This window comes from Xiphias gladius, chromosome 8, assembly GCF_016859285.1.
Source record: "Xiphias gladius isolate SHS-SW01 ecotype Sanya breed wild chromosome 8, ASM1685928v1, whole genome shotgun sequence".
Classification (NCBI taxonomy): Eukaryota; Metazoa; Chordata; class Actinopteri; order Istiophoriformes; family Xiphiidae; genus Xiphias; species Xiphias gladius.
Window position 1 is genome coordinate 8169020 of NC_053407.1, and position 16828 is coordinate 8185847.

At 39.7% G+C, this 16828-nt stretch overlaps 2 protein-coding genes across 2 annotated transcripts in view; both read left to right on the forward strand.

Annotated features, from left to right (window-relative positions):
• The first annotated feature begins 1155 nt into the window (after positions 1–1155).
• Positions 1156–2332, forward strand: steep1 (STING1 ER exit protein 1). The gene has a single exon (XM_040132083.1). It carries the CDS (start codon positions 1336–1338, stop codon positions 2011–2013), a length of 678 nt encoding a protein of 225 aa, XP_039988017.1. The 5' UTR covers positions 1156–1335; the 3' UTR covers positions 2014–2332.
• Positions 2333–5052: 2720 nt separating this feature from the next.
• Positions 5053–16828, forward strand: part of nup93 (nucleoporin 93) — a 30963-nt gene continuing 19187 nt past the window's right edge. Inside the window, exons 1-3 of the mRNA XM_040133984.1 lie at positions 5053–5255; positions 6131–6313; positions 7337–7454. Coding sequence (XP_039989918.1) covers positions 5149–5255; positions 6131–6313; positions 7337–7454 — 408 coding nt within the window. The 5' untranslated portion in view covers positions 5053–5148. The remainder of the gene's footprint in view (positions 5256–6130; positions 6314–7336; positions 7455–16828) is intronic.

Consider the following 16828-nt stretch of genomic DNA (forward strand, 5'->3'; position numbering starts at 1 on the left):
CCAAACTAACAGCAGCACTATGGAGGTGTGTTCAGCTGCTAAATATCACTGAAACAAATGCAAAACAACCACCTCGTTCACTGCTGCTGTTTTATTTCTGAAAGTAGTGTTCTATATGTTGTGGCTCAGCGGGTCACTCACTCTCAAAGCCTTCAGTGTTTTAATGGAGCACAGCTGTCATTCCAGGAGCAAATATCTGGCCTCGCCACATTAGTTACATTACGTTAATTTCAGGGTAGCCCAATTGTTTAGCATTACAGGCTTTCATTTGTTAAATCTACCAAATCACTGACTACGACTCCAGTTGAGGACACAGCTGTGCACATATAATATTATCTGTATACTGATTATGATTTATCCCGGTGTAGATCAGAATATAATGTTTACATGAAACATAAGCAACCTGGTCATTCATATGTGATTCTTACAGGGCGGTGTGACCATCCAGATCTGGAAGGCCTGGGACATCTGGTACCTTCACCGGGTCCAGTCATCACTCTGTTAGGTTCAGTGCTCTCATAATTTATAGCACATGGTAAATCATCATCATCAAAAGAAAAAGCTGCAGAGTTAAGTAATTACTGTGTTCCTACTGCGATATTATGAATAATGCCTCATACATACACCTGTCATTCATGTAACTTTGAGGGAGTAGTGAAGCTTACAGGCAGTGCTCAGGTGCATTGTTTCCATTTTGGGGTTTCAACGGGTACAGATTATGTCCATATGTTGATGTGACATCAGTAAGTTGCAATTTTTGTCACTGGATGTATTGTTATTATTATTATTATATTGGTCATGTAGTTTGGACATGACAGTTATTCAATATACGGATGACTATGAGCTCATTTCCTTCATTTAATTTGTTTTCTTTATCAATGTTTATTTTGTTTTTTTCCTTTTTTATATATTTTTGTACTTTCTACTCAACTAAATTTATTTGACAGCTTTGGTTACTAGTCACTTTTAAGATGAAAATTTTAAGCAATGGACAATATAACAATATTACTATATAACAATATTGTAACTTTTAAAATATAACACATCGCGAAAGATTAAACCAGTGGTCTGCAACCATTTTGGCTTGTGACGTCTTACAAAAAACAATTTTCACGAGAGTTACTTCAACAAGACGGAACTTGTTAACCAGGCGGAACAAAAAGGACACTGGTTTCTGGTAGGAACCGTAACTGTGACGCAACACAGGAAGCGTTGCGTTGTTTCAGTGTTTAGGGCTAAATTTTGAACTCAGATCTTGGTTTGGTCGGCATGGCGTCTCAGCAGTAGGCTTTGATTAAACAGTACTGTCATTAAAACCAATTTAAGTGACCAAACATGCCGAAGGTCGTGTCCAGAAGTGTCGTGTGCTCCGACACCAGGGACAGAGAGGAGTATGACGACGGAGAAAAGCCACTTCATGTCTACTACTGCTTGTGTGGGCAGATGGTTTTGGTGCTGGACTGCCAGCTCGAGAAGTTGCCCATGAGGCCCCAGGACCGTGCCAGGGTGATCGACGCGGCCAAACATGCCCACAAGTTCTGCAACGTGGAGGAGGACGAAAATGCGTACATCAAAAGAGCCGAGGGCATCGAGAAGCAGCACCGCAAGAAGTGCGGCAAGTGTGGCCTGCTGCTCTTCTACCAGCACCAGGAAAAGAACAACCCGGCCACCTTCATTGTGGACGGAGCCGTGGTCAAGTTCGGACAGGGCTTCGGCAACACCAGCGTCTACAGCCAGAAGCAGCCTGAGGCTCCCAAGAAGGTCCGCGTGATGATGACCAAACGGACCAAAGACATGGGCAAGTTCAGCTCTGTCACAGTGTCCACCATAGACGAGGAGGAGGAGGAGATCGAGGCAAGGGAGGTGGCGGACTCGTACGCCCAAAACGCCAAAGTGATTGAGAAGCAGCTGGAGAGAAAAGGCATGAGCAAGAGGAGGCTGCAGGAGCTGGCTGAGCTGGAGGCCAAGAAGGCGAAGATGAAGGGCACACTCATCGACAACCAGTTCAAGTAGATGAGTCTAACTCAGGGACAAAGACATACTGTGACTGTTATCCTCCGGAGGGCTTCACCTACACTGAAGAACAGTGGATCCTGCAGATCCACCTGCCTGACCTGTCCAGTACTTGCCCAGTTGCTGGGGCAAGAGCACTGCAGTCGACAGAGAGTGTGTTATATATTTGGACATATAGAAAAGGGACTGATAACGTTTGTGGGAGTTGCATATTAATATGGTGATCTTTGGGAAGTTACAGACCTTTAAATTTGTTTGAAATGTTATTTTCTACAAAATTAAAATAGCAAATAAACCTGTTTGCTTTTTTTCCCCCAAACATATCTTTGTTATTAATTATGCATCCATCATATCTCCATCTACCTATAGACTGAATTTACATGTACCAACTTGCCGCATAAGTTATCACATTCAACAATTTTTGACAGCAAGTCCCCTAACACACATTTTGGTATTTTTAAGGCATTTGTTCTTGGTGTAATATTTACTGTGATGTCTGCAAGTCCTAAAAAAGCCTCTGGCTGTGTGAAGTTGTGTGAGTTCAAGGCAACTGATGGTCTTAAATACTGTCACAAATACTTGTGCAGGGGTCTTGAAAGTGTGTATTGGTGCACACTTCTTCAAATGTCTTAAATATGACTTCCTTAATCAGTAAGACATTATGCTAAACGGGATTTGTACGTAAACTTCCTGAGGCTGAAGTGATTGATTGTCAGAAAAATAATTGTCACCATTTTTGATAACTGATTTATCAGTTTAAGTCAATTATCAAGAAAAATTGCCAAACATACTCTCAAAATATGTATTTTTATCGCATCTACCGCAACCTTAAAAACAGGATTACAAAGTATCAATAAGCTTTTATCCACACAAGATATTTTTACTTGGAGAAGCACAGGTGTAAATAATAAACTGAAAGTTGGTTGAATATGTCTTAACAGCATTGCATTTTTTTATCATCTGGTATTAAAATGTGACTAATGTGTAATGTTTAAAATATTTTGTATAAATCAGACATTTGACAGACAAAATGTATAAATCAGACATTTGAGGCTTTCTGTGTCAGACAGTGATTCGTGTAGATGTGTAAATGTAGGCCAGGTTTCTAACTGGTAGGTCAGACCCTGAATGTGGGTCTCACAGATACAGGACACATTAGGAGAACAATGTGTTTTGTATACTGGATCAGAGCATGGCCACAGCTGATAGAAAATTTTTGAAAGTATTTAGGGCTGCAGATGTAGGCCTTTACCGTCCCGTGGTAAAGAACTTTTTTTTTTTTAAATGTTAAATTGTTATACAAAAATGCAACTACAAAATGTAAAGTTTACAGTAAGTTTACTGTACTTGCAGGGAAACACTAATTGCAAAATATATAAATAATTGACAAATTAATTCAGCAAAATTATTATTATTCTTTTACATTCCAATCCATAATTAAACATAGATTTAAAGGTCAAATGGCTCTGAAAGTACAACTGTTTTTCAGGTTGGACATTTCAAATTGTCAAGACAGAAAAGGGCCAGGTGGAGCTAATAACATTAATAAATGAATAAAGCAATTAGGGATGTTATTATTCACAACTGTGCTTCTCTTCCAGTGACAGGTCAAAATGTCTGTAAGGCACCTAGCACTCCTGTGATGTGCTCTCTGTGTTGTATAACAGAGAAAACAGTTGCATATACTGTATTATACAATGACGTAGCTCTGGGGGTTTGTACTCCACATGACCAGATCTGTCCTAACAAAGCAACTGGCTGTAGCATGTAAGCAGGCATTCACCAACCGTCTGGGCTTTTCGATCCAAGCTACAGCCAGTGGTTTCCACTTGTGAGGCGACAGCTAGGGTTAAAGCAAAACAGCAAGGGATGTCAGCGTTTTCTTTAAATTCATGTCTGACACTGGTATATTGGTATGGTATTTCTCCATGTGGGGACTTACTAGACAGTGGATCAGCAAAGACTCCTACCTATCAAAATATGTGAATGTTGTACACATTAAGATTTAAATGGCTATTAGTAAGAATTTGCATATAGAATATATTTATGAACTTTATTTATGCAATTTTCTACAAGCTCTATGATAAATCTTAATACTGAGAGTGCAAAGGCATCTATCTGGCTATCATGCTGACTCCAATTTTTAACTGTTACCATACATGAAACAGGAGTGGGGTGGCGGGGTATTTTCTTATCATGGGTTATATACTACATTCTCATAGAGATGTCTGGAGAGAAGTAAAAAATATCAAGATAGGGAAACAAACATTTGAATCTTCATATGTCACTGTTTGCAAGCAGACAGAGATAACGTCAGTCTACCCATTTACTAACTTACATTGCCCTAAACTCCCTTGACCCGAGTATGTTTAGGGTTTTAGCCTGCACTCCACAAAGCTGTTACGTCATATGCCCTAGTTTACCTCAAAGGAGTAATGCAGTGTCGCTTCACATACTGGTCATGACCCTTTAAAGGGTAAACCGTTTAAAGGTTTGGGATGGTTGTGAAGTGACAGATACCGAAAGAAATACATCTACAAGATAACCTCTTTGGCAATTTAAGAGATGGTTTTGAAGAATTTTATAAGATTCACTTCGAATCCCAGGAGAATGTATATCTCAACCTTGCAAAGAACAGCTGTTTTTCCCGCCATCATTCCAGTGCATGCCATGCAGGCATAGAGGATGGAGGAAGGACAGTATGTTGCTCCTATTGACATTGGGTAGCAATCTTAGTCACGAGCCTGTAGTCAAGCTGCAGTTATTATTTAAGGTAGCTGGAAAAGTTTTCCTATCAAAATATAAAATAATAGTCTTGGAATCAAACCACAACAATAAGGAATGCTTTGTCTTTCTTTGGTGTGTAAGTAACCTGGACTGTATCATGAGTTGTCATGTTAATGCTTCTGCTGACTGACATGATTTTTAGGTTTGACATCGCTGTTCCTTGCTGTTGTTCCAGTAAGTTTCCATGTTGCTGTTGGACTGTTTGTCAAAGTCCTCCTGTCCAACAGGCAGAGCAGCCGGGGTTTGTCACTCACTAACAATAAGCGAGCAAGTGTGATATCCGGCGCGGACCGGGTGTCGTCCAATCAGCTTCGACTCCAGAAGTGCCGGGGCAAATAATATAATTTGATGCATGTTGATGTTAAAACAAAAAACGGAATATCAGGTAATAACTGTAAATACATTCACCCGAGGAATAGAGACAGGACCATACTTACATCCGCCTCATACAACAGGTTTGTAAGTTTGTCTGCTTCCAGCAGTGTGAATTAAAATATTTGCAATTTAAGTTGACTTCACTGCGAGCATGCGAGGGAATGTTAGCCAGTTAGCCAGCTAGCTAACGCTGGAGCGCCATTCATTTTGACATAAAGCTAACAAGTGAAGTATACTAACAAAGCTGGGACGGAAAAGAAAATGAGGTTTTCGTCATACTTGTTACTGTGGTATCTAATTTGTCATTCTCGGGAACTGGAATTACCTCTCAGACTGTCTCTTGCTGTTGTCACAAGTAAGACGAGTTTTTTAACTAACCTAGCTAGCCAAGGTGTTAGCATTGAGCTCACGCTAAGCTGTTCTGACAACTATTGCACTCCATGCGAGGGCCGAGGGTGTCAGTCTGTATATGTCAGCTGTCAAAGGGTGTTCGCTACAGGGGTCACAAATATGCTGGGAAATCTCTGTATTTCGTAGTATTCATGGCCATATCATATCCGGCTTTGTCTGAGATTTATTTATTGGGATTTTTCCAAATGTAGTGAGTAGTATCCTAGTACAATAAACTCTTGAGACCTTTTGCTAAACCAATGACCATTTACATAAGCGCCCTTAATGTTTGGGGTAGTACCCATAGCATACCGTTCACTCAGTGTGAATGTGAATGCCCTCAATTTGAAGTTGAAAGTTGGCATATTAACATCATAGTCATTGTTTCATGTAAGATCAAATGTACTAGAGCACAAAATTTAAACAAAAAAAGTGCATCACGGTATTAGGTAGTTACAGACCTCCCTATTCACTATGTACTATATCTTCCACGCATATTTGGATGCAGTCCAAATTTGTTGTCGTTGTATTCACTCATTTAAACACGCATCCTCTCAATGTGTAGAAATATGGATGCAGAGGGTTTTGGGGAGCTGCTCCAGCAGGCAGAGCAGCTGGCTGCAGAGACAGAAGCAGTGTCAGAGCTGCCGCACGTCGAGAGGAACCTCCAGGAGATCCAGCAGGCAGGAGAAAGGCTTCGATCCCGCACCCTGACCCGCACCTCACAAGATGCTGCTGACGTAAAAGCGTAAGAAAAATGTCCCTTTCACTTGCGGACATGCTGAACAGTCTAGAAAATCTCAGTTGTTGTGTAAAATGCACCTTATATGCTAAATTGTTAACATTTCCTTGTTATGAAACTATGGACCAATGGTTTACTTTTCCTGGCAAATACAAAAGGGTGTTTTCATTATACATATTAATTTGCACTGTTTGTGTTGACATGACTTTAGCCTGATATCTCCAGCTGGATAGCCAAGGTTAGGAGGGACAGACTGGATAAAGTAGAATCCACACACTGTTCCCTCGTCTTCCATGGCCTCACATCTTGCAGCCAGAGATCATATCTCTTCAGCAAAAACAAGTTGAGAGTTCAGATCACTGTGCAAAAATACATTTTGTTAATTCTAGAATAATAGAATAATAATGTGGTTTTAAAATCTTAACCCTGGGAATCCTAATATTTTTGATACCTTCCCTTTGTTGTGCTTGATTCCTTCCCATGTGTCTGAAGATTATACCTTTTGATTTTGACATTTAAAGAGTAGTATTTTGATTCTTAAAGTGGCCATGGATAATACAGTATTTAGTAAAGTTAACTGTCAAATTGTTAATATGAATGAAAAAATGTAAAATGCAACAGCAACTACTAAAGTAATCTTCAGTGATCCTCTGTGACACATGTGCATACTATTATGGGCTTGTTGGTTTAAGAAAATTTTGAGACCACTTCCCCCCCTCAGTGGTCTCAGACTTTTGGACCCAACTGTGTGTAAAATTAAATTAAATTGAGTCATGTTTCACCCATTCAGTATTTTATAAATATCATTATTTTATAATTTGATTGGTTTTCCTTATAAATGTCTTAACATAAACCCTGTCTAATTTTTATGGAACTGATGTGATGTGATCTTTAACCAGTGGATAGTGCTGCAATAGTACCAAAGTCTTGTGTGCCCTCTACTGGTTGTCAAGCACAACTTTGTCAGTCCTGCTCTCACATTAGTACTTAACTTCGTTCATTCTCAACACCTCTCTGTCTCACTCTCAGGTCAATCCTCCTCGGTTCCAGAGGCTTAGACATCTTTCACATCTCTCAGAGGTTGGAAAGTCTAAGTGCTGCAACCACATTTGAGCCCCTGGAGCCAGTCAAAGACACTGACATACAGGTATGAATAACACAAAAGGCCATGAGTACAGCTAGCTGCTGGCTTTCCAGTCTCATGACACTTATATAGATTTTTTCACAAGAGGTTGTTTCAGATATCAAAATAATAGAGATTAATAGTCTCTAGACGCCATCTTTGGCTGAGCACATGTAACTCAAAGACTAGCTAGCAGAGAGTCCATTTTTTTTGGGCAAAGGTATGGAAATAATATTTATTGTTACTAGGGCAACCTTCAGTGAGTAAATAGTTTCCATGGAGTAAAAATGCTTGCAGCTTGGCTATAAGGCTTTGTTTTTGTGGACAGTGGAGAAAGGTCATTACAGTTGTCAAAGATGTAGTGATGAGCTCATCAAAGTCACACTGTACTATATCTGTAGAGTTGCAGCAAATATAAAAATCCTTATTCAACATCTAGTAGGTGTGTAACAATACATATATTGTAGAACTGGGCGGTATATGGATATATTTTCAAATGAGGTAAATAGGATGAGACAGTATTGATATAGTTTGATGATGCATTACACATACCGTTCTTTCCGTAAAGCTGTGCCAGTGTTTGCATCCCTCCTCTCTCACACCCTCCGCGCAACCCCACCCCCACTCTCCATCTGCGTCTGTGCGCAAACCTGACCCCGCTCGCTCACAAGTTCTCCTGCAACATGGAGGGAGACACAGCGCCAATCCACAATACATTTTTTCATTTACATGTACACATTGTGCAGCTGTATATTTTCAAACAGGGTAGGCCTGTTGTTATTTTTGTTCTGTTTACATTTTTTTGTTTGTTTGTTTTTTGCACAGTTGTGTGTTTTTTTGTTTGGTTTTTTTTTAAGCAGGTGAGGAAAACTACTCTCTTGTAATCAGTCTGTTATCGTTTCTGAAAACTGAAGGAGCATTCTTAGAGACAGGCCTATTTTTATTTAATAGAGGCAATTAATTTATATAATTTTTCATTCAAATGTTTTGCAGCTGTATATTTTCAAACAGGGAAGAAAACCCTGTCTTTGCATTTTATTTTGATCAGTCAGTCTGTGTATGTGTATGTCACATGTGGCTTTGACAGTTGAAAATTTAGGCATCTATGTAGAATATTGTCGTATATATCCATTCAGCCTAAAAAATACCAAGATATGATTTTTGATCCATACAGCCGAGCCCTAATATACTGTAATCAATAGATTATTACATGTTATGGCATGACTGTGTTAGTGAAACACAACTTAAGTGTGCAGCAAAATCTTGAGCATTTGTAGTAGATATGTAGTTTGTTCTTGGTCACATGTTTTATCAGTCATAAGGAAGCAGTAGAGTTGTGTATTGAGAACTGTTTCTGAACTGAACTGCATTAATTGATAATGATTGACTGTCGGAAAACTTTAATTGTGTTGCAGGGAGAGGAAGAAGTGTTTGTGTTAACTGACACTTAACTAGCCTTACTTAGTTACAGCAGATGAAAAAACCGTGAGTGTGCTACCTGTAGAAAAATTATGTGATTATGGATCGAAATTGATGGGTGCTTGGTTGAGGTATGGTAGGAGAAATACTGTCATACACCCCATGTGTGTTAGCCTTAAACCTGAAGATAATAGGTGCCATTTACTTTCAACATGTTTTGATTTATTTACTTTCTCAAATAATATGCCAAGAAACTGAAGCAGGAATTGATTAAAATCAGCAATCAATAAGCAGATATGGAAAAAGACTAAAAATACAACTCCAGACGGTAGTCAACCCATAACCACATGGAAGTAGTAGTAGCATACAGCAGTTTGAAGTCTTTTGTGCATTGAAATAAGAATGTAAAATTTGTCAGTTGTACTGTATAGTTATATTGCTCATATCAGTTATATATTTCTAAGAGGAATCGTGTAGCATAATTTTGTAGTAAAAACTTGACTCTTAATCTCAGTTGCAGTTACGATCAGCTGCAGTACATATTGAACCAGCCAGTATTTCTTTGTCTTGAATATTGTATGCACCCATTTATTTCCATGTCTCATAGTTTCTTTTTCTTTTCCTATGTTCACTTATTTCTTCCTCTTTTCCACTATCGCTGTCCAGCTGTCCTTGTTTTTATATTTATTCATCTATTTTCACCCACATCTCTTCCATCCTTCTTGGTCAACTGGATGTACTGTATGCTAGCCTGGGTGGGTTCGATTTACTGACTGACTGGAAGAGCACTCTTTCTCTCTCTCTCTCACACACACACTCACACACACACACACACACACACACACACACACACACACACACACACACACACACACACACACACATACATACATACATACATACACACACACACTCACTCTTCCTCTTTGCACTTGCTCTTTTCCCCTTATTGGTTTAGAAGGAGACAGTGCATTACACTGTTTCATTTCAGTAGAAATGTGCAGTATTCTTGTTCTGCGTTGTTACAGACAAAACCACAGCTCCATTTGAACAACCAGATTCCGGGAAGCTGGAGAGAATAAAAGAAAAGTCAGCACTGATGGCAGTAGGGTTGCAGTGGTATACCCGTTTCACAGTATACCATGGTATGAGAATTGATGTTTATCATACCGCTTACATTTGCTTCTTGTTACCAGTGTTTTTTGGGGGGGTTGGGTTATTATTAAAACAAATAACATCGCTTGACAAAAACTAATTGAAAAAACATAACTTATAAACGAACAGTAGTCCTTTAAGGTTTTTTCTTATTGGCTCATTCTGTCATAAACATGATAACAAGTACATAGGAGATTTTCTGGCATACCAAGATGTAGTTCTGATAAAAACAGGGTCATAGTTGAAATACATGATGTGCTTTAACAAAGCCTCCAATATCTAAATAACATCTGCCTTTCAGTGGTCAACTGGGCCTTTTGTCCTGACAGTATTTTGAACCTTGGCTAAATCAGAGTATTGTGATGTTGGACTTTGTAATGGACTGCATTATACTGAAAGGTGTTTCTGTTATTTTATCTACCTCATCTACATCTATGCCCATTCAGTCTGAAATACCAAAACAACAGGGAAAGCTCTTGGTGTGGAATTCTGTTTGAAAGTTAGACTAATGAAAGTAAAGTGAGCCAAGTTCTTGTCAACGTCACGCTGCATTGCAGCCCACTTTTTTTTTTTTCTTTTCTTTTTTTTTCTTTCTACTACAGATCGGCATTTAATGTCATGCTGGGAGAGTCTCAGTCACTTTACATCACCAATAACACTGAGGAGAAAAGAGGTTAAGTGGTACCGAGATATTACAAAACAGCAACACAAAACAGCATTGACATACCAGGTATAGGACAAAAGACAGCAACGTCACTCTCTGTAAGAACAAGCTATGTTACAGTAGACTAAACACACATTCTCCTCCTTCTAAGATTCATTACACAGTAAAGGCATTGACCTAGTAGTTATATGTTAGATATCAAAGAAAATGCCTACGCACTGTACATACTGATAAACGGTACCTGGAAGGTAACCAGATAAAATTAAACAACTAGACAAAATGTCTTGAATGAAATCCTTATATTTCAAAGATGTAGCAGTGTACAGATTCTGGTGTCAAATATTTGGGTGTCTGAGCTGTAAAACAGGCCTGTATCAGATACTTTAAATCATTAAATATTCAGCGCCTGAAGGCACAGCGTGGCATGATGTCAGATGTCAAAAGTACGTATGATGGTGTTTATGGCTTTTTCACACAAAAAAAGGATTCTAAATCTGAGAGAGATTAGTAGATCTCTACCATTTTCCAGTGACTACAGATAAATTATCCGAATCCCTAGTTTTTATCTGTAGGGAGGAATGACATCAGTTCATACTTAGCTGCAGTCAGACCCCAATTCTCTTCCCATTGCTTTCTTTGTGGAACTTTGTAATGGACTGCATTACAAATTTGCTTCCAGTTGCGAACTGACCCACCTCCTTCTTTCCAATTGTTCTTTGACGTGCAAAATCGCGTGGATCTCCAATGTCGAGGCAGTTTGAGAGAGGTGGTGGAGTTGATCTTTCATTCAGGAAATATGGGTTGTTTATACCTCTTATACGTTATACTTCTTATACTTAAAACTATTCTTGTTTTGTACAGTAATTGCATTGTGAAATAATACAAGCAAGAGAGAATGAGGGATATCCAAAATGCTTAATGATGACCAAAACTGATCCTGCGTATCAGATCGTTGCATCCCTACCATGTACAATATCTAATCTCTTTTTGTAATTATGAAGCTGCGAGGAAAACTCAAACTTAGCACCAGTCTGTTGACTCTCTGGTCTTTAGACTTTTGTGAAGTTTGCTGAGGTGTAATAATTGTTGAATCAGGTCAGATATAATAAAAAAAAGATATTTTGAGTGTTTAATTTTGGTTTTGAGATGCAAGGACATGGGATTGGGGGAGTACATGAGTTTGATAGACAGGACACAAAGGATGGGCAAACAGGCTGTGTGTGTGTGTGTGTGTGTGTGTGTGTGGTGTGTGTGTATATTTGCGCATGAGTGAGCTGATAAATGCCTCCGTGACTCCTGTGTGAGCACACACATACAGTACTGAGATCATTGGTGTGTGAGTGATATGTCTGTATGTATGGTTGAATGCAAATTAGTGAGATCTTACTATAGAAGCCTATACAGACAAAGCCCTAGATTTATGGCTTCTTGGACCACGTTTCTAGACTATACATACTACACATTTAATAAGTTTGTCTACGAGTAAACATTTATTTCTTGCCCTTTTGTCTGATATTTAAGATCTTTTGAAGTTTAAAATCTATTTAGGTTCCTCCAGTGAACACTTCAGAAAATGTGAATTAAAAATCATTTCATAACCCAAGTACTGTGAAAATAATATTGTTTATTTCATTGTTGTCACTCTTATGGCTAGGCAGTATGTGGGATTTCATGACACATGGCACATAATTATGTTGTATTCATAAATCGTTAATTATGAATTATGAGGTCATTACTAAGTTATATTTCCACACAGTCTACAGGGATGGACGTCAAGTCAAGCATTTTTAAAAAATACATAAATAGATATGTGATGTGTAATCGATCAAGAGAATACTAATCGGCAACCATTTTGATAACTGATTCATCAAGTCATTTATCGGGTAAAATTGTGAAACATTTAATGGTTACAGCTTCTTAAATGAGAGAATTTGATGCCTGTCCTTGTCATAACAATATAGTTAACTCAGTGTCTTGGACTGAACAAAATGAGACATCCAATGACATTATCTTGGACTCTGGGGCTTTTTACTCTATTTTCAATTAATCAAAAAGGGAAGAAAAAAAAGAAATTAATCATTATTTACAGCCCTAATATATTCACATTAGATGAAGATTTTCCGATTATCGGGCAATTTTGTTCCACATTGTCCAAATCTCTATTATTTGTACACTATTGTTATACACTATTTGTATGCCAAAAAGGGTCGGGTAGCTTATGGATTTTACTGATTCCAATTCCAATTCTTTACCAGTTTTTGTTTCTTATCCACTTTGTACATGTGTATTGATGCATGTGCATCCAGGGATGTAGACGGAAGCACATTATCAGGAACTGATAATCTTTGATTTATTCTCTTTCAGTATGGCATTTGTACTATATGTTCTCTGTGTCACGGATGTGTAATTACCACGGATGAAATGCTGTGTACTCGTATTTAGTGCTTCTGGGTTATTTGTTCTCTGTCATCAAATAATGCACACAAAGGTAAGCAAAGGAGGATAGCAATAAGAAACATAGGGAAGCTGAAATGAAGAGAGAGAAAATATCTGAGAAGTACATAGAGATCACATGTAAAAAATGGACAGAAAAATCAAACTGTATAAGTGGAAGGTGGAGAGCGATGCTGGTTTAAAAAAAAAAAATGGCGACTAGCTGCAGTTTTTTTCTGTCTCTGTGTCCTTGTCTCACTTTTCACTGTTCCATCTTCCTCTGCCAGGGCTTTCGCTCTCCTTTTCCTCACATCACTCTCATTCAGCTGGTACCTCTGCTTACTCTCCCTTTCTTCTACTTTACCTTCTTTTGTCTCAGATTTTCCATCTTCTTCCATTTACATAATTTCTCTCCCTCCCCTTTCTCTCCTTCTGCCCTCAACTACCCCATATATACACACACTTACCCCTCAGCAGTGATGGCATGCGTTCAGCGGATGCAGTTGGCTAAGCCCAGAGCATCTGGTGAGATAGTACGAACAGTACTGACATAGCTTCACAGGATATGTGTGTGCACTGGCTCCTTGTGATGTGTTTGCATGCCTGTATCTGTCATCTACGATCGATTGCTGGCATGCAAAGTGTATCTTCATATGTTTATGAATGAATGAATGTGTGTGTGTAGCGTAGATTTGGCTGCACGTGGGGGCATGCATTTTCATCCTCGTCTGTGCGTCCCTGTACATATGAATGCAGCTTTATGGCATGTGCCTGGTTGTGAATGAGTATGTGTCATGTGCTAAAGACTACAAATATTGTGTGTATTAACATGCCTGATTTGGGTTTGCTGTGATAGTCAGCTGGCATATAGGAATGCCCCCACCCCTCACCCACATGTGCCTCCCAAACCCTTCATTAACTAAACATGACCCTTAAGAGCATGATTAGCCTCATTTCAGGACAGGATGTCGGAAGCCATCAACCGAGGGGGAAAAAAATCCATTACTATAATTGCATTGAGCTGAGGGAGGGAGGAGAGGGGGAGGGAAGAAAGGAAGGATGCATAGATGGATAAAAAAGGAAGAAAATGAGTGGGGCTGAGGGAGGGAGGAGGCGGAGGGCCATCAGTGATGCTGGGATGAGAAGTGAAGGAGAGAGAGAGAGAGAGAGAGAGAGAGAGGGTGGAGGATGAGGGCTGGGGGGGGGGGGTCAGCTGATGGTATGAACTCATATTCTATATGAATCCATAGTTCCTTCTCATGGATCCCCCCTGTGTCTGAGCACTCAGTTGGTACAGCCCTCCGACAATAAATCCACCTCCAGTGAGTCTTGATGTAGCACTTCCACTTGATTCTCCGGCTCATGCACAAGAGTCACTGGCCTGCTTTCGAACGGGGAAAGGCTGCAAGCGGACCGCCATGCCGGCTCGACAAGGCACAGGGAACACGCCCCAGCATGGCGGCCACTGCTTCTCCCCTGGCACAGTGACACAGAGGGATGGACAGGCAGAGGGGCGATGCAGGTGTCCTGGGCTGTCAAAGTCCAGATACCTGGGCACAGACAAAGAAATGAAAAAGTATTTTTTTACTCTTTCTTGTCTCATCCTCTCTTTTCATCTGTCTGACTGTCTGCTAGCCAGGCAGGCGCTCAGCATGAGTGAGTATTGCCTACACACATGGATACGCACACACACACACACACACACATACACTCACTCACAGACAGGCATGTGCTTTGTCTGTCAGACTTTTTTGTCACCTGTCTGTCTTTCTCAACCCCTTCTCTGGTTATGTTCATTGTGTGTGGCTGTGTGGCAACCATGGTGATGATGATGACGATTGTATAAATTGATTGTAAATAATTACAGGCAAAAATCACTGCTCAGATATACATCTGCACATATGTGTGTATGTATGCTGTGGTACTTTATGTATATATTTTTGCTACACAGGAAGCGAAGGAGTGAAGGGTGGGGTTTCTCTCTGACACACACACACACATGCTCACTCGGGCAGTGGACAGCTCATTGTGTCATGGCAAATGAGGACAGAAAGCCTCCCACTCTTACTCTCATGATGACTGGCACAGAGAACAAGGCTCCCTATGTTAATTTCCTCTTTAACTGCTCTTTGACTGGGTCCTGTAGCGTTTAGAGTCCTCAAGACCCTGTATCTCTACAACATACTGTGTCTTGTAGTGTGTGATAAGCATGAAGCCAGATCGAAAGAGTGAAAAATCAGACTCGCTGTTTTCCCCGCACATACAGTAAGATTGCATTCAGGCACAGACGGTGTGACTGTCTTGACCGAGGCTAACAGAGGGAGGGCCTGTGTGTGCTAGAATGGAGAATGAGCACATGCGTACATGTTAACATACGTATTTGAAAAAACACATATTCACCAAATGCATAAATTTAGTTATTACAATAAAAATGGTAACTTTTGTTCTTTGGGCTACAATAGGGTGTATTTTTAGAGACGCAGTCAGGCATACACTGTTATTTTGTAATATCTGCACATTGTAGCAGAAATTAAAGAGAGATTGAAACTTCCATCAGTTGTATTTTGAATTGATGGCAGACTAGTCCTCGGTTCTACCTTCCCACCCAGTTCAATAACTGGTATTTGTATTCAACAGCAATGGAGTATTTCCTGATTCATCACCTGTTATTAAATTATTTTTTGTGGCTGTGTCCCTGTTCCTGTAGAAGCTTCTGGGCTGTCTGGCCAGCAGGCTGTGGGTGTTCACAGTGGGTTGCAGATCTCTGAGGATACACAATACAGGGGTGGGGCAACAGAAAATGTGCATCTTTGGATACACCTATTGCCCAGTGCTGAATTCATCATTGAAAGTGATAGGCACGCATTTGTCTTCGGCTAAAACGTCTTCTTTTTTGATCTGAATGTTTCACCGTGGCTCTTTTACATTGCGCCTTTCCTCTATTTTATGTTTTATTTTTTTAGCAAGGAGGAATTGAAGCGTCGACACTGTTTAGTCAGTGTGAAATATTTGGTACAGTGTCTCTCAGATAACATGCCAAGTCTTTCAGATATTTAGCGCTAATCCCGATTAAACCGCAGTTTTGATATTACCGAAAACATTGTCGTGCCTGTCTGTGATAAATCTTTGAAATCTTCTCAGAATTTAGTAACACTGGTTAGCTTCTCCACTGAAACATCATTAATGAGGAGATAATATCCAAAGTTAGTAACAGTGGGGGAAAAAAAAGACAACAAAATTTGAGATGCATTTCTTTTTTTTAAGTAATATCTAATATTGGTGATAGTTCTTTTGTTTGTCTTTGTTCATTTTTATTAGAAGTAATATCATCCCAACACTGACATTTTGAGGCAAGAAGTCTTTCTTTTAAAGTGAAGAGCATTTGCATCATAGACAAATGGGAATTTTGGCCAGAGCTGTTGGCTAAGTTGTCAGTTTACATTTGGCACAAAAAATGTTGTCTAGGCAAAGTCACAGGCAGTGCAAGGGCAGCTGGCAACAGTCACCAAAATGACATCAATGAAAAATCGTTGCCTCCTGTTGTACTCTAGTTAAAACAAAAATGCTGAGGCGAGTGCTCGGCAGAGTCATCCAGTGTTGGCCGTTGTGCCGTCATTACTTTAGATGCTTTTATAAAGAGCAGCCCCCCCCCCCCACTGTCTGTTTCTGGTAAAGAAGTCCATCTCATTTTCCCTCCTCCAGTTTACTGGAATAATAATCAGAGTCA